At 44.7% G+C, this 25,280-nt stretch overlaps 2 protein-coding genes across 3 annotated transcripts in view; both read left to right on the top strand.

The window, feature by feature from the left end:
* LOC121159401 (trafficking kinesin-binding protein 2) overlaps positions 1-604 on the top strand; it is a 64,719-nt gene extending 64,115 nt beyond the window's left edge. Inside the window, exon 17 of the mRNA XM_040984435.1 lies at positions 548-604. Within this exon, the coding sequence (XP_040840369.1) occupies positions 548-589 (42 nt within the window). The 3' untranslated portion in view covers positions 590-604. The remainder of the gene's footprint in view (positions 1-547) is intronic.
* LOC121159403 (flagellum-associated coiled-coil domain-containing protein 1-like) lies at positions 599-23,591 on the top strand. 2 transcript variants are annotated; one of them, XM_040984441.1, is made up of 14 exons: positions 599-711; positions 1,205-1,285; positions 2,312-2,357; positions 4,740-4,873; positions 6,223-6,316; positions 7,558-7,619; positions 12,534-12,631; positions 13,582-13,634; positions 15,343-15,442; positions 16,867-16,970; positions 20,520-20,582; positions 21,856-21,945; positions 22,011-22,120; positions 23,344-23,591. In XM_040984441.1, the coding sequence occupies exons 1-14, from the start codon at positions 599-601 to the stop codon at positions 23,459-23,461; spliced, it is 1,266 nt and encodes a 421-aa protein (XP_040840375.1). In that variant the 3' UTR covers positions 23,462-23,591. The 2 variants fall into 2 exon arrangements, with proteins under 2 accessions (XP_040840375.1, XP_040840376.1); XM_040984442.1 differs by lacking the exon at positions 2,312-2,357 and having other exon boundaries at positions 623-711; positions 4,744-4,873.
* Positions 23,592-25,280: the final 1,689 nt, after the last annotated feature.

Here is a 25,280-nt window from a genome sequence, read left to right as displayed (position 1 = left end):
GGAACAGAGCTAATTTTCCAGAAAGTTCCATGAAGGATTCACTGTGAGGATTTCTCTTCATGTCGTTAAGAGCCACCGTAGCCTGATAGCAGGGCGGGGCTTTGGGAGTCCGGGCACTTAGATTTGCTTCTAAACCTGCAACTTGTTTCTTCTCTGACTTTGCCCAAGTGTAAGACTGTGACAGCAATCTTTGAGTACTTATTGCGTACCTGGCCCACAGTAAGTGCTCTGTTAGAGAAAGATTTAACTTTGTCCCATCCACTGAGTAGCAAGAGCTGATAATGTTCTAATAAGAAATGCTGACATGTGGAATAAGTTTATTTGAGGGGAAAAAATAATTTGAAATCCATGCAAAGGTTTTTCACAGTAAGCATTTCACATGGACTTTATGGATGAACTATCTGGAATGTTGTCCAGCTGCTACACTGGACCGGTCATTCCTGGGATCCACTATTGTTTTCTTGGTCCTTGCTGGCCTTCCCCAAGTTGACCGTTTGTTTGCTTTGATTCTAAATGGTTTAACTCTACTGTTTCTTGCCCACTTCAGCAATCGCTCCCTGAGCTAGCCACCAACACTGCCCGTGACTGACCTGGGACCATGTACCCCAACCCTCTCATCTATTGCACCTGCTGGGATCCCTGGAACCTGGGACCGAGAAAATTAATAAAGACCCCTCATCCACCAAGCCAGACTGCTGCAGCAAAGACCAAGTAAGGATTATCTGAGATTGGATGAGCCTTGGGCTTTGGTTTTCATGCTCAACTTTCTTTCTCAAGATCTTTAAAAATAGTATGCGTGGCAGTAAAAGCTGAAGTGATACCAAGAGCCTAGCTTGACCCAGCTTGCCCTGTGGCACTATTGGCTGTCCATTGATCTCACTGGTCCTGTCTGGGTTGCGTGATTTTTGTTTTTTAATTAGACAGTCTCTACTTTGGCCCATCAGGGTAAGTGCAGTTTCCAAGGAGTCAGCCTAGATGGTGACTGCCTCCTTCACATGAGACAAGAGCATTGGAAACTGCCGCTAGCCTGGAGACACCCCAGGATGGCAAGCAGGTGCCCGGGCATCAAAGATCTCGTATCTTCAAGATTCTACATGTAGTCCAGAATCAGGTCGTTGTGGAGATGTAGTTAATCCATGAGTGTTAAAACAGGTTGATGAATGTCCAGTTGACTCCTTCCAGTTATTTATTTTTCATTTTTCAGGCTAGTTCCTCTTCTGCCAGCTTCAAAAGATCAAAATTATGTCCAACCCCAACCAGCTACAAAACCTATTGTCAACTCAAAGTGAGTATTTTCATGGCCAGTTGGAGTAGGAATGGTTTGAGACATTTGAATAAAATCATCTCCCACCTTGAACTTCACAAAGTTGCCTGTCTTGGAATACTTGCTACCAGAGATGTCAGAGACTTGTCCAAACCCATTGTGAATTTTCCCTTAACCCCAGGTTCAATGCATAGATTCTGTGGTTTCTTGGCACCCACAGTTTAAAAACTACCACAAATGAGCCCTTGGCAGTCTGTTATAATCTTGCCTAGCTGTGTGTCATAAAGACACATACACACAGTACTGTGGGCTGCATGGTCATGGGTCCAACCAACCAAGGATGGAAAATATATTTAAAAGACAATTGTGTCTGTACTAAACATGTTGCATTTTCTTCTTGTCAGTTTTTCCTGAACAGTACAACTATTCACACAGTGTTTAGAGAAGACATGGTCTAGGTAATCTGTTTGCAAATGCTATGCCATTTGATACAGGGAATCGAGTATCTGTGAATTTTGGTATTCATGGGGGCGTCCTGGAAACAATTTCCCATGGATACTGAGGGGCGACTGTAACTTTCTTCTTACTTTTAATGTATATGGTTCATTTTATATGTACACTTATGCATACAAAGATGTGACATTCATTTGCATGGAACCTACATAGAGATTTGAAGTGAGACATGTATAATTTGTTTCATTGTCAGTTTCTTTATATAAGCTGTTTTCACTCTCCAGTGAAGGCTACACACCATGAGCATATGAACATGTGTATACACGTGTGTGTAGCAGGTGCCACCTGACGCGCAGAGCCTTGTGCAGGGGGCTGTGTAGGGGTCCTAGCCCTGTAAGGAGAACTCTCTCGCTCTCTGACCAAGAGCTTTTCATAAGCGGTCACGTGTGGGGTCGTCAGGACCCTGAGTCAGGGGCATCTGCAGGAGGTCAGGTGGGCAGAGCCCAGAGAGCAGAGGTCAGCCGATGACAGGAGGAGGGTAGGGCAACCCCTCGGTGCTCCTCGGTGTTCCCTGAAAACATCTGTGTCTTGCAGATTGAAAATCCCGTTAGGAAAGCAAGAGGACAGCAGTAAACCTTACGTGAGTACACACAGGAGAGGGAAATGGGGCGGCCACTCGGAGCTGTGAGCACTAGCAAGCCGTGCCTTTGGCAGACACCTCATTGGGTCTTCAGAGAGATCCTGGGGGTAGGGGGTTGTTAGGATTGTACATAACTCAAAGCTGGTGAATGACAAAACTAAAACATCTAAACAATTATATGTGTGTGTCTATAGATATATATATATGCTGATATTGATATATAGAGAGGCATCTGTATCTATACTATACTATATATTTGTATATGGAAAGAGAGAACAGAGACTCCCACCTGCTGGCTCACTCCCCAGATGGCAGCAGCAGCCATCTGCAGCCAGGTCCAGGCAGTCAGTCAGTCAGGAGCTGGGAGTACAGACTGGATCCCCACAAGGACCTGGTTACCTGAACCATGCTTGCTGCTCCCTGGGAGCTGCATTAAGCAGAAAGCAGGAGTCAGGAGCTAGAGCTGGGACTGAACCCAGGCACTCTCATAAGCAGCTAAATGCCCAGTCCCAGAGTGAGCACTTTATTGCCACCCTCTACTGCCTTATGGGGGTGGGAGCAGCAAAGAGAGTACCCCTGTAGCATCTAGTTCCAGTCACATCACAGCCCATATTAAATTACAGGAATCCCTCAACCATCCTGGGAAAGCCGCAGGTGCAGGCAGAGGGACCCATCAGGGGTTCTTGAGGAGCCAGGGACAAGGAAGTGCTGAGAAACAAGGCGGCTAAGTCCAGAAGAATCCTGACCCCCACTGGAGTGTGGCCCACTCCTTGTGATGTCCAGGAGCCCCTATCAGCCAGACCCAACTAACCTGCATGATTTGCAGTTGCTGAGTGGTGCCCTCTGGTGGGATATTATGGGTACTTTGAATATATATTTATATTTATATTTATATTTATATTTATATTTATATTTATATTTATATTTAGAATTTTTAACCCATGTTTCTCCTTTTGACAAATTCTTCCAGTCCTTTAAAAGCCAGGGAAACCACTTCTTGGCCTTTTGGCTAACATCAAGTGTCAAAGCCAAGGGAAAAAAAAAATAATTGCCCTCAAGGTAGAAAGGACAATGGATGCTGGGGAAGCCAGGCTGATGGCAGGGAGGCTGAGTGGGAAGGCACAACAAGAGCTTGAAGCTGGATGACGGCCCATGTGGCTGACTCGCATCTACGTGGGAGGATGAAGAACCTATAGATATAGATACAGAAATAGATATAGATGTAGATGTATAGATATAGATGATATAGATATCGATATATAGATATAGATTGCAAATCTGCAAGCCATTTTTATCATGCTACTTCAGTTTGTTCCTTACAGAATCCTTTTAAGCAGGAGTTCTTAACCCATTGCCTTTCTATTTTAAAAATTATGTTTTTGAATAACAATGAGAAGTAGATCATTCCTGTCTTCTGGCTCACTCTCCCCAAGTGCCTCCAGGAAAGGCAGGAGCCAGGAACTGGATCTGGAGCTCTCAAGTGGACGGCAGGAACCTATCCTTGAGCCGGCACCTGCTGCCTCCTGTGGTATGCAGCAATAGGAAGCTAGAATCTGAAGCAGAGCCAGGACTCAAACCCAGACATTTCCATAGGGAATGCAAATGTCCCAAATTGTGTTATCACATCTAGGCCCAATGCCCAGCCCTATTACCCACCTTTTTAAATAAGAAAACAGAAGCAAAGTGGCCTGGCACAATAGCTCAACCTTGAATGCACTAGCATTCCATATGGGCACCGGTTTATCAACCAGCTGCCCCACTTCACGTCCAGCTCCCTGCTTGTGGCCTGGGAAAACAGTAGAGGATGGCCCAAGGCTTTGGGACTCTGCACCTGCCTGGGAGAAAAGGCTCCTGGCTCCTGGCTTTGAATTACCATAGCTCTGGTCATTGTGGCCATCTGGGGAGTAAATCACCAGGGAAAAAATCTTTATGTCTCTCTCTCTCTCTCTGTAAATCTGCCTCTTCAATAAAAATAAAACAAATCTTTGAAAAAAAAAGAAAGAAAAAATATGCAGAGGCGTAGAGGTGTGGACTAACAGAACCAAGGTTCAGCACGGGTCTGGGCGGTCCCACAGCGCTAGCAGCCTACAGTGCCCAGCTGCCTCTTGGCTCTGTCCACTCCGGAGAACAGGAAGGAGGAGCAAGGGCAGAATGCAGGCCAGGACGATGATGGTTTAGTATGGCAGCATTGAGCTTGAGAGATATCTAGGGATAGCCAGCGGCCAGCGGATATTGGGATTGGCGCCCTAGGGAAATGAGGAAACTGGAAGAACATTGCCATCCTGTCTGTTCTTCTGTCCTTGAGTTAAGGCAATAGGAGGCTTGACAAGATCTCAACATGCCAGGTCTGCAATTATATCTCCTCTTCCCCGTGATGCCCAGGAAGTGATCAACGTGTCACCTGGCTATCAGCTCATTCGGAATCGTGAGCAGATATCTGTCACCTTGGGCGACGAGATGTTCGGTAGGAAAAAGCCCTTGGATTCAGAGGTTATGGACAAAGCCGGGTTTTCCAGGTAACACCGTTGGAGCAGCACCCAGCCCCTTGGAGCTGAACCTGCCTGTCCCTGCTTGGGCTTGAGGGCCAGCCTCTGACATCCACACAGGGCACAGGCCCCGGCTGGCAAGGTGCTGCCAATTCCCCTTCCTGCTGCCCCTGTCCCTGTACCCTTACCCCACTCTGCTCTGAGCCTGTTGGTGAGCAGACCCCTAAGAACAGGAAGATGGAGTCAGGCACCTGATGTGGAAAATCCCTGGGAGGATGGATACCATAGCAAGGGGGTAATTCATGGGGGTGCCAAACAGATGAAAAACTCACTTGAAAAAAATTTGAATTTGGCATATGCAATAATAAGAGTAAAAATCTGATTTTCCAGCAGGCTTCAGTACACATCTCATTCTTATTTTAAATGTCCAAAAATACCACCCAGTCTTGCCTTTGGGAGATGCAGTATAGAAGATTCTGGTAGACTCACTCCCAGCAAACAGAACCATCCTGTCTGGCAGGCCCCGCCCACTTTTAATGCTCTGATGCAATTTGAGCCTTCACCTTCACCTTCTTCATGCCTTCACCTTCTACCTTCCAGAGCTCCCATTCATATTTTCTTTTTCCCCACTATTCCATCCAAGTTCAGACATCTTGTATCCTCCCTGTTGAGTGGGAATGGCTTTGCAATTATTTAAGTTTCAGCTTACTGTGAGAATTACTTCTCCAAGACAGAGCTTGAAAAGACCAGCAGTAACAATAGAAAACACACCAATAGCAAAGAATAACAGTAATAATAATAACCAACAGACCCTGCAGTGTAGAGGAAGGGTTCAACCAAACTCTTTCAAGGAGTACCCATGAGAAGGGTCTCGGGTTGGAGGTCAGACTAAAGAACCCACATGTTGAGTGAATTCAGCCTCTCTCACCTGACCTGGCCCAAAGGAGCAACACCCCAGTCTCTGTTTCCTGGATCAGCTGCTGCCTGCCTCTCTGCTCATCCATGACCATCTGCAGGAAGAAAAGGAGTCGATTAGGTTTCTTTCAGGTCACCAAATGCCCCCAGATGTGCTACTTATGAAGTAAATAGATGGTTACTTAGCTCCAGTTTGGGAGGCTGGAAGTCCAGTGAGCTGATGCAGGCTTTGCCCAGGCTCCAAGGCAGGTGGAGGAGCCCAGGCATACAGAAGTGTCCACGGTGAGCTAGGAAGCAGAGAAGGGGCAGCGAGACGCTAGCTCCGGTTTTCTAACAGCCCTCTCATGAGGACTATCTTCCAAGGTCACCACGTACCCAAGGACTTTTCACAAACACAGAAATTGGAAACACTCAGGAGCTGGAACGGTAAAGCACGATGGATGACTGGGTGACTTGCCCTACAGGACTAACATCATTCATGACCTAGAAGAGCAGATCTCAGAGTTGACAGCAATAATAGAACAAATGAATAGAGACCACCAGTGCGCCCAGAAGTTGGTAAGTGATCCTGGCCTTAGGCCACACCCTTGTGGGTAGAGCAAGACTCACGTCAGCACTTTACTGTACGAGCCGCATCATGTAGACGTTAGGTCTCCGAAGGCAGAGTCAAGTTCCTTGGTAGTATTTCTCTGATTCTATTCTCATCCATAATTGCAGGAACTCAGGTGTTCCAGAACTCAGCTGTTGCAGGAACTCATTCAGTTCCAGTGCCCTAGGTGTCTCCTGTGTGTGAAGTGACACTATCTTCTTTGCATGAAGGGGCACCAGGGTTCCTCAGCTGGCTTTTGTTGGGAATTCAGCTCTAAAGCTTGTGAGGCTCTTGCTAATGACATCAGCACAGCCATGTTGCCCCCCCCCCCGAAGATTCTTGAAAACCTCAGGTGCCCACTCTCTGTTCCTGTGAAAGCTGCTGGGTTCTGTCCTGCAGGATCTGCAAATGCCCTTTCACATTCCTTGTGTGCAAGTGATTCCAGACTGTGCAAGTGATGTTTTCTGTTTAGCTATCTGTTTCATCATAGTAACTTCTGTCTCTTCTGGGTCAAGCCCTTTTCTCAAAAAATGATCCATTTAATTACATAGCTAAGAATCCAGAAACATGATCTTACTTATTTTTAATGACTTGTTTTGTTTAATCGAAAGGCAGCGTTACAGAGAGAGTAGGAGAAGTGGGGGAGACACACAGAGAGATTTTTCTTCCATCCACTGGTTCATTTCCCAAATGGCCACAATGGCCAGGGCTAGACCAGGCTGAAGGCAGGAGCCAGGAATTTCTTCCGGGTCTCCCATGTGGATGCAGAGGCCCAGGTACTTAGGCCATCATCCTCTGCTTTCCCAGGCACATTCACAGTGAGCTGGACTGGGATTCAGGATTAGAAGCAGCACCCAAATGGAACACTGGTGTTGTAGATGTCTGCTTAACCTACTACACCACAACTCAGGCCCTGGGCCATGATCTTATAGAGGACAATCTAGCAGAGAAGACCAGGCCACCCACAAACAGTTTGTGAAAGAGGTGATGTTCAAGCAGCAACATTATAAACTGCTGCAGTTTATAATTCAGATACTGAAGCACATGGAGCAAGGCAACATGCTATGCTCTTTGTTGCTGTGCACACTAACAGGAGCAGCATGGGGGAGGGAGAAGCGTCCCTAAGAAGGGAAGGGCTCTTTAGAAGATGCAAACCAGAGTGGGGCTGGGGTTCTCAATCCTTGGATGTTAATGCTGCTCTCATTTATAGCTTGCTAATGAAATGGAACTGCGCTTTGCTGAGATGGAACAGGACTTCCAGAACAAGAACAGGTGCGCTTTCTGGCATGAGCTAAAGGCCCTCCAGCTCCTGTCACCTGTGCAGGATTCCACCGCCCTGGGACCTCAGTGCCAAATGGAGTCAGGGTTCAAAGGTGGACATGAATGATTCATGAGTCGTTGGGAGCAGGTGGCTTGAGCTGAGGATACGACAATGAAGCAAAGGCCTTCCTGTGGCTTTTTAAAAAGTTATTCTAATTCTTTTCAGTAATAATAATTTCCCTGTGTGTTTTGTTCTCTCAGTTGCTGAGACGAACCAATTTTTGTTTTCTGTGAGACTTCTCTGTGACAACAACCAAGACTCTCATCTCAGCCTCCCCTACAACCCCCTTTCCTTCCCGTTGTCTTTTCCTTTCTCTTACCTTTACTTCCACTGGTTAAGTCAGGGACTGAAGAATATAGGAGGAAGGCCTGGAAGGGTCAAGGGCAATGGGAATTAAGGAGGCATTAAAATGATGCATATCGTCTGTACAGGAGATATACCTTCAAACCTCCTGGGCACCACAACCACAGCAGAAACCTCAGAGGAACAGAGCTTCTAGATGAGAAATAGCCATGTATTCATGCACTGAGATCTATACTAACTGTATTTTAAGAGTACGTTTAGTTTTACAGAAAAACTGAAATTTATTAGCATTTTCATTATTCCCTGACAACAAAATGCAATAAAACTCAGCAATTCAACCCAAAGAGGAATACACAGATACAAAATAAGCTATCCAAAATCAAACACAAGGAATAGTATTGAGAGCAGCAAGAGATAAGAAATACCAGGTGAATTCTCAGCAGAAATCTTGCCGGCTCACAGAGAGAAGGACGATATATGACAATGCATCAAAAAGCTAATGCACAGTTGAATTAAAAGATAAGTTTATTTTATGCAAAAAATTTGAAATGTGTGCATAGTTTTTCATTATATTCATTTCCCATAGACTCTTAATTTTTTATTATTTTTATTTTTTAATAATCTTTACATAGTTGATTAGGGAACAAAGGGTTAAGAGCTACAGAAAATTGGGTAAGACTATTGTTTCAACATTCTCTTTTTTCCTTCCTGTATCCCCATAAACTTTTAGAAGACCCCTTCATGTATAGACTTAAAAACATACTTATCTTTTTAAATTCTATTTCCCAAAACATTTTTTTAAAACACGTATCCATTTTTATTGCAAAGTCAGATACACAGGGAGGAGGAGAGACAGAGAGGAAGATCTTCCATTCGATGGTTCACTCCCCAAGTGACCACAATGGCTAGTGCTGAGCCAATCTGAAACCAGGAGCCAGAAGCTTCTTCCAGGTCTCCCACATGGATGCAGGGTCCCAAGGCCCTAGGCCATCCTCGACTGCTTTCCCAGGCCACAGTCAAGGAGCTGGATGGGAAGCAGGGCTGCCAGGATTCGAACTGGCGCCTATATGGAATCCCGGTGCATTCAAGGTGAGGATTTTAGCCAATAGACCACCATGCCAGGCCCCCCCAAATTTTTTTTGAAGTGGCCTCCTACATACACGCATGGTTAGAGCAGCCAATAATATCAACAAACATTATTTTTTCTAAAGAAAAAAACTCCAATGCAATAGAATGTAGACTCCAATACAATAACAAATGATAACTTTACTTCACCAGGAATATCCAGATCCTTTCCCCCAAATCTACAAAGAAACATGAACTTTAAAATGTGCTGTACTATAGACCTATAATTATACTAGAGTATATAGTCCAAATGAGCCTAAAAGATATTTACAGAACATTTAATCCAACAGCTGCAGAAGTTATATTCTTCTCATCAGCATATAGAACATTTTCCAAGACAAACCATGTGTTAGGCCACAAAAACAAGCCTCAAAAGTACAAACAAAAAAAATTTAAATAGTTTCACATTCTTCCCTGACCAACAATAAATGCAACTTTGGAAGCTACATATATACAAGGAAACTAAATAACATGCCTCTGCATTACCAATGGGCCCATGAAGAAAACTTTTAAAATTAGAAAAAAAATTTATACAATATAAATGAAAAAAATTACATTAAACAATGCAGATTAATAAAGCCTCAAAAGGAAAAGCAAGAGGAGCACTAAGAAGGAAACTTAAGAAGTAGGTGCCTACATTTAAAAGAGAAAGTTTGAATAAATGGCCTAACAATGCACTTGGAAGAACTAGAAAAGCAGGAACAAAAAAAACTTCAAATTAATAGAATAAAAACTATAATAAAAATCAGAGCAAAAATAATTGGAAAAGGGAGCTTTTGGGGGAGGGAGTAAGATATTTACTATTTGAAAGGTAGAGTTAAAGACAGAGAGACAGACAGAGATAGAAAGACAGGGAGAGATCTTCCACCACCTCTTCATTCCAAAACACCTGCCCCTGAAAAAAAAGATTTGTTTAGGTGTAGAACATCAACTAACTAAAGAGTTGCTTTTTTGAAAAATGAACAATGCAAATAAACCATTATCTAGGACAACAACAGAGAGAGAAAGAGATCCAATTAAATGAAAGGATAAAGGAGACCACAAAAAAGATCCTAAGTAGGGATTATTATGAACAACTTGATGCCAACAAATTGGAAAACTTAGAGGAAATAGATCAATTTATGAATATATATTTCACCTACAGAAATTGAACCATGAAAACATAGGTCGTCTTTACAGAGAAACACAAGCTGTGAGATTGAATAAGTTTTTTTAAAAAAAAAGTCTTCCAGCAAAGCAAAGCCAGGACCTGATGGCCTCTTTGCTGAATTCTACCAAATGTCTAAAGATGAACTTATACCATTTTTTCTTAAACCGTTTCAAGAGATTGAATGGGACAGAACCCCACCCCTTCTAGTGTATGAGGCCTGGAATTGTTCAGATACCAAAATCAGACAAGGACACAATAACAACAACAACAAAAAGTCATAAAACTATAGACCATCCCTGGATGACCACAGAAGTAGAAGTCTTCAACAAAATATTTACATACCAAGTGATGGCACCTGAGGACACATCTTGATCAAATGGCGTTTATCTTGGGGATGCAAGGATGGTTCAATATATGTAAATCAGTGATACATCACTTCAAAAGAATGAACAATGGCCATATGATTAGATAAGTGGATGCATGAAAAGCTTTTTGTAAAACTCAGTATCCCTTCATGATAAAATTCTCAACAAGGAAGTTTGCAAAGAACATAACAGGATAAAGACTGTGTATGGTGAGCTACAACCAATGTCACAGTAGATGAGGAAAAGTTCCATGTGTTCTATATAAGGTCTGGAACAAAAGCAAAGATGTTCATTTTTACTACTACTATTCCACGTAGTAGTGGAAATCTTAACCAGAGAAAATAGGCAATCTATAGGGAAAAAAGGAATCAAAACTGGAAAGGAGGGAATCAAATTATCCTCTTTTCAAATGACATGAACCTATATGTAGAACATCCTAATAATTCCACAAAAACACACAGCCCCTCCCCCCTCAAAAGAAGAAACCTGAAAAAGAGCCAGAACAGCCAAAGAAATCATGAGGGGGAAAAAAGAAAAACATAAAGCTTAAAACATCACATCACCTAACTTCAAAGTATGTTACAAATCTATGGTAATAAAAACAACATTTTGCTGGTATAGAAACAGACACAATGGGACAGAATAGAACAAACAGAAGTTAATCCACATATTTTACAGACAATTGATTTTCCACAAAGATGCCAAGAACATGCACTGGATACAGGACAGTCTCTTCCATAAATGGTGCTGGGGAAAGTGGATACCAAGGCACAGAAGAAGAAAAGTCCACCTCCCCCTTTCTCACACATATTGAAAACAATACAAAGTGGACTTAGGACCTCAATGTTAGATTCAAAACTATGTAAACACTGGAAGAAAGTGTGGTGGGGATTGGGGGGATGCTTTAAGACATTGGTGTAAGCAGATATTTTTGGATAAGACTCTAAATGCACAGGACACACACACAGATACACACACACACACACACACACACACACAGGACCAAACTGAATTCTATCAAACTAAGAACTTTCTGAGCAACAGCAATCAACAGAGAGATAAGACAGCCTACATAGTGAGAAAATATCAGTATGCTATTCATTTGACAGAAGGTTAACAGCCAGAATATTCAAGAAATTCACGTAACTCAATAGTTAAACACATAGTAATAATAATGTGATTTTAAAACAAGCAAACTATCTGGACATTTCTCAAAAGAATACATACAAATGGCTCTTGGAAATATGAACATGTTCAACATCAGCAACTATTCAGGAAATGCAAATAAAAACCTAAATGAAGTATCACTTCACTCAGCTTGGCTATAATCAAAAAGACCAGAAACACATGCTGGTGAGGAGTCCAAAGAGGGGCAACCGTTGGTGACAATATAAACTAGGACGGCCATTATGGAAAAAGGGACGGCCGCTTTCCAAAACTGAAAGTACGACTGCCACAGGCCTGGGAAGTCCCACTCCCATGTGTCCATCGTATGGCAATGAAATCATCATGTCATATCGTGTCTACACTACTCACAATAGCCACGATATAGATTCAAACAAGATAGCCATTGATGAGTAAGATGAACCATGATCCATCTGTACAAAGGATGAAATTCTATCTTTTGCAGCATCATGGATGGAACTAGATTACATTATATTCTGTGTTATAAGGGAGGCAACAGAGGGACAAACACCGTATGTTCCCATGCTTTTGTGAAAGCTAACAAAATTGATTACAGAAAAGTAGAGATTAGAACAGGAGCCAATAGAAGTTAAGAAGGGAGTCCTCTCGGGCTTGTCTGGGCAAGTGGCAGGGGACTGATTCAGGAAGCGAGGGTCCGTCCCCTGCCTGCATGCGGGCAGTAGGGGAGGCCCTGCTCACCTGGGGACTTCTTTTCATGGATGGTTGTGACCCTGCAGGGAGCTCAGAGAGGCCCACAAGATGGAGGTCAACGAACTGGAGAACAACTACAAAGCCTCCCTGAAGGCGGAGAAGGCGGCTGCCCAGGAGAAGATAGGTACTGTTAGGACAGGGGAGGGTGCCAGGTCGGGGGCAGCCCGCTGCACCCATGGCCTCAAAGCCCCTGTGGCCAGGGCCCTGTTCAGGTCCAGCATGCCAGGCTTTCATTCAAAAGCTCAAAGGGAGAGAGTGGCTAGGCGTGAGGTGGAGAACAGGAACTGTCTTATCTACCCGTGTCCCCCATTGCCCAGATGACCAAAGCAAGGTTCTTTTGACCTCTCCATCTGAGCACTGACCATATCCAATCTGCTCTTTACTGTGTGATCAGAGAGGCACTTTTAAAAGCATATTTTAAGTTTTATTAGCCACTGTACTCACTTGGAAGATGGTGGTGTTTCATTCAGTTCTCACTGACACACTATGATGGCATGGCTTACCCCCACTTCTAGGTTTGCTGACCATTTGCCTCATGATTGAATCTGAGCTTGGAAAGGGCAAGAATGGTCATCCCTTGGAATGCTGGCTACTAGAGTGTTGTCCACAGAAAATGGCAAACTTCCTAAACTTCTTCCTTCACTTTGCCTTAAATTTCTTGAGGACGATATATCTTATTTTGCCCCTTTTCCAAAGGGAATATGTCTGCCTTCATAACCCATGCAATTGAAGGAATGTTATGGAAAAAGAAGCAGAGGCTGAATCAAGACTTGGTTGCTCTTTTCCCCATGGATGTAGGTTTGCCCCCTGGGATTCTTGTTAAAACTGTGTTAGAGTTGTACTTGAGAAGACCCCGTAAATACAGTGCCCCTGGGACCCAAATCAGTGGGCATAGGGTGGGAGGCAGGCAGTTGCAATTCTAAACTTCCAGGGGGATTTCCAGGCCACTCAGTTTTCTCTACCCAGGGGAGGAGTTTGGGGTGAGGAAGGTGTGCAGGAGAGCTACATTTGAATTTGAACATGTGTATATCAAAGGAATAATCACGACTCCCTGGTTGTTTTTCATTTGTCCAGAGGAGATGAGAAAGGAGTATAAGTATCTGAAGAACATGTTTCATATGTATCAGGTGAGACCCGGAGCTCTTGGGAGGATGTGTGAGAGAAGCCAGGCGCATTCCAGCAGATAACCTTGGGATGAACCTTCAGATTCCCCAGACTCCCTGCGTCCTTGTAGCTCAACAGCACTCACTGAACCCAGAGAGAACCATGAACTTGAAGACCTCCAGGAATGAGAAGTCAGACACCCAGAACCTGAAGAGACCCACAGAAAAAAATATATTTAAAATAAGAAATATAATAGCTGCTCATTGTTTACAATAACAGAAATGCAAAAACTAACAATCTCAACATTTACAAAAATAAAGAAAAAGTATTATCTCAAGGAAACTCCTCCATCCTCCTCCATTCCAAAGGTCACCCCATGGAAGGCAGAATAGGAGCACCACTTCTGAGATTCTATAATGCACTATTTCAGGCTGAGCATGTATCCAAAATTTATTTTTCCAGATATTCCCTAGACCAGCATAGTGGCACAGCAGGCTAGTCCTCCACAACTCATATGGTCACCGGTTCTAGTCCTGGCTTCTCTACTTCCAATGCAGTTCCCTGTTTGTGACCTGGGAAAGCAGTGGAGGATGACCCAAGGTGTTGGGTCTCTGCACCCATGTTGGAGACCCAAAAGAAGCTCCTGGATCCTGACTTTGGATCAGTTGAGCTCCGGTCATTGCAACCATTTGGGAAGTGAACCAGTGGATGCTCCGCTATTTTCCCAGGCCATAAGCAGGGAGCTGGATTACAAGTGGAGCAGCCAGGACTCAAACTGGTGCCGATATGAGATATCATTTCTGCTAGCCTGTTATGCCACTGTGCCAGACCCAAACAAAACAAAACAAAACAAAAACCCAAAAAGATATTTCCTGACCCAGGAAGGGGCAATATCATGGAGTGGAGAGCCTCAGAGGCATCAAGATTGTGATCCAGATCCACTTTGTACTTGGCTTCAATCTGAGATGCTCCACAGAAACAGATTTGTATGGCCACTGAATTGCTCACCAGTTGCTAACATGTTGAGAGAGAATCCCATCTAAAGGGCTACAAACAGTTCAAATAAGTGCTTATATCCAGCTTGGATGTGAATCCTGTTGGTAACCTGGAAGAGAGAAGGGACAGGCTCCTTGGAGTCTTCCAGCAGCATTCAAGGCTCCCACCCCATCCAGCCCTTTCCCCCCAACCACCTAGTCCTTTCCCCTTAACTCACCCCCAACATACTTCCTGGGACTCCTTGCCCATGAAGTCTGAATCAGCCAACGGGCCTAGGATAAGGTTGGGCTTATTTAACCTCACCCACAAAAAGAAGGGGAGGGAGCAATTTCTGGAAGACTCCACTGTGTTCTAGGTAAAACATAACTACCAGTTATTCTCCTGCTTTCTTCTTGTGCTACTCAGGAGAGACTTGTAGGTCAGCAAGAGCTGGCACGTGACTCCTCAACATGGAGACCTCTCTACCTGTCTTCCGACAAAGGTCACTTCCACCCGAAAAATACTGGAACGTGGTTTGCCCTTGACCTTCAGGGTCTGACAGTCTCTCGACTGGGCTAGGCTGGGAATTCCTTCCCATCAGACAAGCACCGAGGAGCCCCTCAGGCAGGGCCGCAGGAGAGGCAAGCTGTATGGGGCATGGTGCTGGAGCAGCAAGGGGCCTCTGTGGTGTGAATGTGGGCCTCCCAGGTCTCCAGCTTAAGGACTCTTCCCCATGGCACCTCTCTGCCTCCACAGGACAGCATTTATGATGAAATGGAAGACAAGTGGTCGAAGCGGAAAGCCGAATGGGAGAAGGATGAGAAAATCGAGCGGGAGAAGATCCTGCTACAGCAAAGTGAGTACAGAAGCTTCTGGCTTTTTGATGATGCCTGCATCGACACAGCTGCCATTCAGCTTGGCCCTGACTTGCAGAAGGCAGCCTTAGATTTGCCATGGGCAGTGTTGGACTCCCAAATAGAAGGCTCCTTGAATTTTCAAGAATGCAAAGTGGCTAGGGTAAGGTCCTTTTTTGAAGTTCTACTTTCTGAAACTCACTGATTCTAAACTTGCCCAAACTCAGGCAGGGCAAAGCATTGGGGCTGGACTCAGGTGACCCCAAAATTCCAGATAGTCTTGATTTGCCATTTGAAATATTCATTTATGGGGGAATGAGTAACCCTTCACTCCATTCTGCTGAAAACCTCTACAGCTCCCCAAGGGAACCACATTTAGTGTTGCCAAGCCTGACACACAGCACGGAGCCTACAAAGAAATCCACAGATGCATCTCTCACCCTCACTTAGCTTCTCTAGAGACAAAAAAAAAAAAAAAAAAAGGAGTTGGTGGAGGCTGCTCCAAGGACTTGAGGACTAGCTGGGAAGAGGCAGGGATCTCAACAAACCAATTCCGTCTCGTACACTAACCCCATTCAGCTCACAGATGGTTGGCTTTTAATAAGTGGCTCCTTTAAGTATAGCTACCACCTTGGACCGTTAATCTACCTTCTGCTGGGGACCCTGGACTTGCCAGAAGGTGGCATGGAGACCTGCAACAGGATGGGAAGCTGTGCCTGGCTGAGGTTTTAGCAAGAACCCTGGTGCAGTACAACCCAGGCCATCTCCCAGGCTGATAGCCACAAATATACAGGTGTCCTGTGCTGTCAAAGTCCAGGATGTAACCCGGGGTTTCGAGAGATCAGACTTCAGTTGCTTGCCATGTGGCTCAACCTGTGCTCACTTGTTCTCTGCCCACCCAGACGCTCCCCATCCGCCCTCGTAATTGAGACTCTGAAGGATGTGTGTTTCCTCTGGGTGGCATCTGGGCTCTGCATGCTGATTTCCATGCCCAGGGTTCCCATGTCTGCCTCCCTCTGCCCCAAAGCTAAGTCCAGCAGGAATTCACAGAAAGAACCCTGTTAACCAAGAATTTTCAGGTAAGGCTGTCTGAGAGCATAGAGGTGACTTGAGCTAATAAAATAGACAAAATCACAAGCAATGGATCCCAAATAATCCCACCCCCCTGCCAAAAAAATACCCAGAGGCATTGGCAGTAAGATCCATGTGGCTGATTGGCTAACTGGCTGACATAGCTGAGAACAATCATTTGGTTCATCTCACCCTGAAGCAACAACAGGTTGAGTGCCAAGGCCAATTCCAGGCAGAGAGGCCCTTGACTTTGACCCCGACTGGAAGCATCTTTCCCTTCAGTTATTCTGGGTTTCTCTCTGGTCTGCTCTGCCCAGTACTTTTGCAAATAAAGGCTCTCCTCTCACTTCCATAGAACACAAGATGACCAAAAAGTTTGAGTTAGAGTCAGAAGAAGAGAAGAAGAAGATATATGAATCCTATGTGGCTGCCTTTGAGAATTTCATGCGAGAGAAGGAGGTAACTCAACCCCCAGTGTCACTAGTTGGCTGAGTGGTCAAGGTAATACCGTGAATTCCCCCAGGGCTTCTATAATTAGGTGACCTTGTCTTTTTGGGTGCTGCTTCCCACCCAGCTTTCCTGGATATGTGCAAGTAGACTGACAGCATTGTTGGCCTTCAGTTGAGACAGTCTTACTGCAGAGTGACAGGAATGCAAATTAACTAATGGGAATAACAGAATGTTCAACATGCAGAACTTGCAATTCTCTGTTTTACCAAAATCTTGTTTCTGAATCTTGTCTTCCTCCTTCTCTTGGACCATAGCTAAAGAGAAAGGGCATTGTTGCAAGCGAACCTGAGCAAAACAAACTGAGTAGCTACCTACCAGTTCCAGGAAGTGAGGGTGAGCTGCTTGCCAACCTACTGCTGGAATCAGGCTAAAAGGAAAGCTGAACTCAGACCAAATTCTACCAAATGTATGAAAGTTTACTAAGCAAACAGGCAATAGCAACCTGATCTCTGAGCTTTCAGAGGGCACAAAAAGATTTAGTGGTATAGATGTGTCCCAAGGCAGAACTCTGTAATCACTGTGGCCAGCATCTAGAAAGCAAAACACCTCGTCTGTGGGACCCAGCACCATTCCAGGAGCCAGTCCTAAGTGTTGCCTTTTTAGACTGCAGACTTTCTTGTATTCTTGTCCCCTTCTCATGCAAAAGGGAAAGTATGTCTATACTATTTTAGCTGCTTTTCACGACTTCAATTGGAAGCACCCATTTCCAACTATCATGCTCATTTAAAACCCACCAATTAGAGAGTGGAGTGGGAAGGGACGAATAGCCAAAAGATGCCCATGTGTCATAGCAGAGCGCCTGGGTTGAAGTCCAAGCTGCAGCCCTTGATTCTGCTTCCTGCTAAGGAAGACCTTGGTGCCAGTGGTGATGGCTGAAGTCACTGGACTCCTGCCACTCATGTGGGAGACCTGGATTGAATCCCAGCTCCTGGATTCAGCCCTGGCCCAGCGCTGGTCACTGTAGGCATTCAGGAAGTGAACTCCTTATCTAGAGCTTGCATCACACTCTCTTTCTTGCTTTCTCTTTCTATTTTTCTTCCTGCCCTTCCATACCTGTCTACCATAGAACTCTTGAATAAACACATTGACTCATTTGAAAAAGTCACTAGCTAACGAAAACCCATATATGATATTCACTACTTTTACTGAGCAGAATGCTAGTGAGGAAATGGGGATGGGGCTGCAGTGTGGGGTGCTTCTGAGGTCCAGAGGGCTCAGGTGTCTGGGTAAGGAGCAGCTGCTCTCATAGGGCAGGCTTCAAACTGCATGCATTCCTCCCTTTCCTCTCTCATGCTGCCTTCCCAGTGATGCTAATTTTAAAAAATGCAAGTTTTGGAGATTTGGGTTATATTCTTTTTCATTTTTACAAAAGAAAAGGGAGCTGCTATAAGTACCATCGTAAAATATTTTTGCAGACCAATACTCTTATTTTCTCTTGGGTATGCCCTGAAATCTAGGCTATGTATAGTTTCTATCCTATTAGAAATCCTCAAGCTCTTTCCTACTCTAGGTATCCAAGAATTTGGGTTATTTCACACTATTCACAATAATTAGGTTGTCAGTTTTCTAATTCTGGCCATTCCAGTGGTTATGAAAGACTATTGCATCATGCTTCTGCTCCTCCTGATGACTAGTTGTGCCGGGAAATTTTTCACGGACCAAAATATTTCTTGTTTTGTGTAGTGTCTGTTCAGGCTTTACCAGTTGAAAAGATTGGGTTTATCTCCCCGCCCCCCCCCCCACACCCACTGGAAAGAGAGGCAATGAGAGAGAGACATTTCCCATCTATTGGTTCGTTCTCCAAATGCCCACAACAGCCAAGACTAGACCAGGTCAGACTTGTAGGAACTCAGTTCAGGTCTCTTGACTAGTGCCAGGGACTCAAGTCCTTGAGCCATTAACTGCTGCCTCCCAGGGTACAAGTTAGGAGAAAAGTAGAAACAGAAAAAAAACTGAGATGTAAAACTTAGGCACTCTGTTAGGGAATTTGAGTGTCCCAAGTGCTAGCATAAACATCATGACAAATGCCAGCTCCACAATTATCTTATTGATATGAAGGAGCATTTTATACATTGAGGACACAAGTCCTTTATCAAACAGGTGTGTTGCAAATGTCTCCAAGCTTGTGGCTTACATGTTTATTAATGATGTCATTTTATGTGCAGAAGTTTAGAGGAAAAAAAAAAGACATGGAGCCATTGTTATAGTGTAGCTAGTTAAGCCACCATGTACAACCAGTAAGGGTGCCTGTTTGAGATCCAGCTGTTTGGCTTCTGATCCGGCTCACACTAATGGTCTGGGAAAGCAGCAGAAGATGGCCCAAATCCTTGGGCCCTTGCATGCTTGTGGGAGACCCAGAGGAAACTCCTGACTCTTGGCTTCAGACCAGTCCAACTCCAGCCATTGTCGCCTTTGGGGAGCACAGCAACAAATGGAAGATCTCTGTCTCTGCCTTTGTCTTTGTAATTTTGCCTTTCAAATAAATAAATTTTTCAAAAATAGTTATTTACTTATTTATGTAAAAGGCAAGGATAGAGAGAAAGAGATTGCTAATCTGCTGATTTACTTCCCAAATGGCTGCAGCATCCAGGCTAGGCAAGATCAAAGCCAGGAGATCCTTTTAGGTTTACCACCTAGTTGCAGGGACTCAAGCACTTGGGCCATCATCTGCTGTTTCCCCAGGTGTATTAGCAGAGAGCCGGATCAAAAGTGAAGCAGCCACGACTGGAACCAGCACCCAAATGAGATATCAGGACTGCAAACCGCAGCTTAGCTTGCTATACCACAGCCCTAGCCCCATTGCTTTATATTCTTAACTTTTATGATTTATTTTGAATAATTTTGCGTATGGACTTATGTTAGAGGGCGTGACTCATTTTTGTTCCATATGGAGATCTGGTTGTCCCCAAATGATTTTTTTGGAAGACGCTTTCTTTTCTCTGCTGAGTTGCCTTGGTGTCTTTGTTATAATTAGTAGTTTGATAAGAACTGAGGAGGGTGGGGGCATAGATTCCACTCTGCTCCATTCGACTGTCAGCCCTGAGGTACTGCAGCTTAAAGTCAGGCAGTAGAGATAATCTAATTTTGCTGTTGTTTTTCAAGATTATTCTGACTTTTCTCCATCCATTGCACTTCTATATAAATTTTTAAAACACACTTATCAAGAAAGTCTGCTGACATTGTGCTTTGGTATTGTACTGAATTATAAAAAAAAAAAAAAAAGTCTTGGGAGAACCGAATTCGTAACAGTATTGAATCTGTACCCCGACTTAAGAAAAGATTTTGAAGAAGAAAACCCAATCTTTTAAATATTTGCCAATGTGATGAAGTTGCACACAAATAATATTTTCATTATTTGACTTCAGCACAGGATGTCATTCACAGTGTAAATTGCCAGTGTCTAAGTTTTGTGCATACCATAATCCCACATCCTGTTCTGCGATTCTTACTTCTCTCAGTCATATTTTCTTATTCGACATGAAACTCTTTGGTTTACAGGGCCTCTTGAAGCAGCATGAAAATGACACCTTGCAGCTAGAGGAACTGAGAAAGACCAAAGAGGTAAGCTTTCTCGCCCTTGCCCGTGGAGTTGGCATTTTACAAATCTATCAGTAAAAGGACAGACTCCCAGTAAAATGCAAGTTATAAGACAGGGTTTTCTGCAATCAACCAGTAAAAGGGGATTTTAGGGCTGCCTGTAAAACAGATGCTGTGCTTTCTTTTCAGAGTTAGATTTGAGTTGCCCATTTCAGCAGTGTACTGGGTCACTTTGAATGCTGAAAGTTTTGCATGGCTTGTAAAGCTCTAACCACAAGAAGATCTTGAATTACAAAATGCCATGCCCTTTCCTTTTTGTTTTTTCTTTAAGGCGGTCTCTGCTGCTTCTTTCCACTTCAGCCTCCTTAAAAAATTTTTTTATTTGTTTGATAAGAAGAAAAAAGGAGAGAGAGGGAAAGAGAGAGAGATACCTTCTGTCCACTCACTCACTCCCCAGATGTGTACAACATCCAGGATTGGGCCAGGCCAAATCCAGGGACCAGGAGTTTCATTCAGGTGTCCCACATGGGTGGCAAGAACCCAAAGATGTAACTTTGCATCTGCATTAGGAGGAGCTTGAAATCCAGAGCTGGAGCTGGGATTCAAATTGAGGCTCTCCACTGACTAAGCTGAATGCCCACTGCCCGCCCAAGAGCAGTTGAAGATTTGTAAAAAAAAATTAATCAGAAAACAATTCCTGCATACACCTCCACCTGCAGTTTCCTTGATAGCATATTAATTGTGATGGAAGAGCTAGCGTTAATGCATAATTATTAACATAAATCCATAGCTGACAGTAGGTCTTTGTGTTTGTATTGTGTGTTGTATGACTTTTGCTTAGTAAGTCCTGCCTTGTCTCCAGCACTCCAGAATCTTACAGAATAGTCACTGTGCGCTAAAAATTCCCTCTGCCCCTTCCATTTCACCCCTCCCAATCCCAGCAACTGATCATCCCTTCACTGTCTGTAATTTTGCCTTTTCCAGAGTCTCATGCCATTGGGATCCATAGTAGCTATTTAATAAAGGCCTGTTGAGTGAATGAACGGTTGCTGGCACTGTAACAGTCCACATGAGCTCTGAAGGCCCAGCCCTGAGACAATGACCATGAGGTGTAGATAAATGAACTAGTCCAGAGTTGGCGTTAACAGTGTGGGGTGACCACCTGGCTCTCCGCGGTATCAGAGAAGGAGTAGCCACAGTTGCTCCTTCACCTTCTGGTCCAGGTGCCATGGAGAAGAAACTGGACAGGTAGACCCCAGTGTGGCACCCCATCCTGAAATGTTGTCTTCTCATGCAGATCATAGAGGAAGAGTTGCACGCACAAACTCTTGTTCTAGAGTCACTCAACATGAACCTCTGCAACACCCAGATGGAACTCCAGAAGGAGGTGGGTCCTGGCTGGAGCGGGGCTGGGACTGAGGGAACCACTGCTGAAGGGCACACATCTTTCAGAAAGCAGCCATGGGACACCTAGAGAAAACACTGCAGATCAAGCTTGCTGAAGCTGAAGACAAGTACAAGTACACCATCCAGTTGCTAACAGAGGAAAACATTCATTTAAGGTGCGCCTTCCTGATGCAGCAGCCGAGGGTGCGTGGTGGGGGTGGACTGCGGGGCAGGCGAGGAGAAGGGATGTGGAGCTGGCTAGTCTTTAGGAGTGGGAGGGAGATGGGGTGGGGAACAGGTTATGCAGATGTGCTGTGGGGAGCCAGAAGAGTCACTCAGAGCCTGCTGCGCAGAGTGCCAGAGGGTGTCTTTGAGGTGGAGCTGGGCTGTGTCTAAACTTCTCTGTCTGTATTTTTCCTGTAAAAATGGTTCAGAAAGTACATCTGCATGCTTCTGAGTTGATTCAGTGCTGTGACTCTTGGGGACTTTTCACTGTGTCTCCTCCCAGAGGACTTGGTGTGAGTGTTAGTGGTCTACTTTTTTTTGTAAAGGTTTATTTATTTTTATTGGAAAGGCAGATACACAGGCAGAGGAAGGTCAGAGAGGAAGATCTTCCGTCCGATGGTTCACTCCCCAAGCAGCTGCAACAGCCGGAGCTGAGCCAATCCAAAGCCAGGAGCCAGAAGCTTCTTCCAGGTCTCTCTCACAGGGGTTCAGGGGCCCAAAGCTTTGAGCCGTCCTTGACTGCTTTCCCAGGCCACAAGCAGGGAGCTGGATGGGAAGTGGGGCTGCCGGAATTAAAGCCAGTTCCAATATAGGATCCCGGTGCATTCAAGGCAAGGACTTTAACCGCTAGGCTACCGCATCAGGCCCACTGGTTTCCTATTGATACAATTGCTTCTAGTATCTGGTACCTGTGGAAATCAACTTCATTATTTAACAATTATGGTTTTTCACTGCATTGATTTAGAAGGAAATTTTTTTTTCCTGTGGGAATTTCGTCATCTGAATGTCATCTCTCACAGAAATTAAAAATGTCTTGGGTTGACATTGTGATATAGAGGGCCAGACAATAGCCTGTGATAAGAGCACTGGTTCCTGTCCCGGCTGCTCCATTTTTCACCCAGCTCCCTGCTGATGTGCCTGGGAAAGCAGCAGAGGACTGCCTGGAAGCTTGGGTCCCTGTCATTGCAGCTCCTGCATCCAGCCTGGTCCAGCCCTGGATGTTGTGGCCATTTGGAGAGTGGACCAGCAGAGGGAAGAACTATTTCTTTCTCTGCCATTCTCTCTCAGAACTCTGCCTTTCAGAGAAATCTTAACAAGAAAATCTCTGCAAGTCATGAGCACCTTACATGCCTTTCTATCTCTTGAATCTGTAAAACTCCCTTCCTTTTTGCAGGCAGAAGATAATTGCCAAGAATGAAGAAATTTATGAAGGACGATGTGGAAAATCAGCTGACAGCGCATCTTTGGAGGACGACTTGTTCCTTTTGGAAGGCAGTAGCAGCAGAAGATGAGAATTCTTAACAAACAGCTGTTCTCCCAGGCTGACAGAAGCAAGGTCGTGGCTGGATTAGCTGGCGGTGACAGGGAACCACCCCCACAGGCCTGGCCAACTCCTGTGAGGTTGCCTTGAGAAATGCATTTGATAAATTTAGCTCTTGGGTTGCTCTGACTCCAATTTTGTTTTTATTTTCACCATTCTCTGTCTTCGGAGTGGGTGGGGATGTCTGGACCCTCACCCTAGTGTATCATGGTGAATCTCAAATCCTCCCTGAAAAGCCATGTCCTCTTGCATGGTTTATCACAGACTCTTGCATAGTTGATTCTTTGAGAAGCCATGTCTCTGAGTTTTGCACAATGTATTCTGTCCTGACATAATCTCTTAGAAAAGGACAGACTCGAAGGCCTCTCCTGTTGGATGTTGACTGTATTGGAGGGCATGCCTTATCTTTTCCTGGAGCATGGAGCTGGCAAAAGAGGATTTGTTGGTTTGACTCCCAACTTCTTTCTCCTGTCCATGTGTCCTCAGAGGGTCCTCACGTTTTTATCATGTTCCCTGACTTGTAGCTTTTGAAAAGTAATGATGCTTCCAGAAGACCTGCTGATTCTTACCACCATCTCTGAACTATCGGGAGAGTTCAAACAAGGTGGCCAACATGAATGGAGCGGGCTGGGCTTAAGTGGCATGAAGGACAGCCTCAGTGGAAAATCCTAGGAGGTGGGTGTGTGCAGGAGCTGGGGAAGTGGTGCCCAGCAAAGTACATGCTCATGTGGAAAAGGCACTTCTAAGGCCCTCTTAGCTGCTGCCACCTAGAAGCATAAGGTCAAACATTCTGATCTTCCAAAAGGATTCTGGTTTCTACATGTTGTCTTCCAATTTTTAAAAGTTGGCAAGCAGCTTTAAAAACACAATGGTCCCCAGCTATGGGCAACAACCTAGGTTGCATTGTACCTAGGCAAGGTTACACTACTGGGAGAAAAGCAACTAATATCTGGTGGGTATCCTGGGCCTGGTTAATGCCAAATCTGTGTTTACCATACTAGTGTGTGAGTATAGTTGCCTAGCCTATTCCATATTTTTTTTCTGGAGATATGTGTGTGGATGGGTGCTGATTCTGTGAGCCTGGGTGTGGGGGTGGGATGTCCAGTGGGGCCCAGGTCTCCTTAGATCTGCCTGCACAGTTGGTGCTAGGTCTGTGAGCCCCAGAAGTAGGGGTCTAGTGGGACTTGGGTCACCTGGCTTATATCTCAGGCCCACTTGCTTGGTAGGTGTTGGGTCTGTGAAAGGGCGAGGGTTCTGGTGAAGCTAGGGCGCCCTTCTCAGCAGAAAAGATAGAGCAGTGGATGGCCGGGCCCAGATACATACAGAGGATGTGGCAGCGCACTGGGGTCTGCAGAGGACATCAGGTACCATTGCAGAGGAGGGAGATCAGAAAAAAAAAAGGGACAATTACCTCAACCAAGTGATGACAACAACATATATGGTCAAATGGAGACTTTAAGGTTGACTATGGTAGCTAATGGACATTGGAAGGATTTCCTCATTCTTGGATCTGTGAGACTGACAGCATTTCAGAACGATTAAAACCACGTAAGCATAACTCTAGGAACATACTCCACATTGGATACCCTAAGTTGATATCAGGCTGCCGTTCCCCATCCCCGGGTGCTGAGGTGGTTGGAAGGTTGGGTGCAGCTTCTCCCCTTATCTCCTCCCTTCCCTCAGATACAAGAAAAAGAAAAAGAAATTTTGGAAACAATGGTCTTACCCACTTTCCCCTAACCCTTGATCTTTCCCACCCTGATCAACTATATAAACATCATCAAAAATTA

The sequence above is a fragment of the Ochotona curzoniae genome, unplaced genomic scaffold, assembly GCF_017591425.1.
Source record: "Ochotona curzoniae isolate NIBS_2020 unplaced genomic scaffold, NIBS_Ocur_1.0 contig_4148, whole genome shotgun sequence".
NCBI lineage: Eukaryota > Metazoa > Chordata > Mammalia > Lagomorpha > Ochotonidae > Ochotona > Ochotona curzoniae.
Note: the sequence above shows the minus strand (reverse complement) of the source record. Positions and strands in the feature narration are given on the sequence as shown.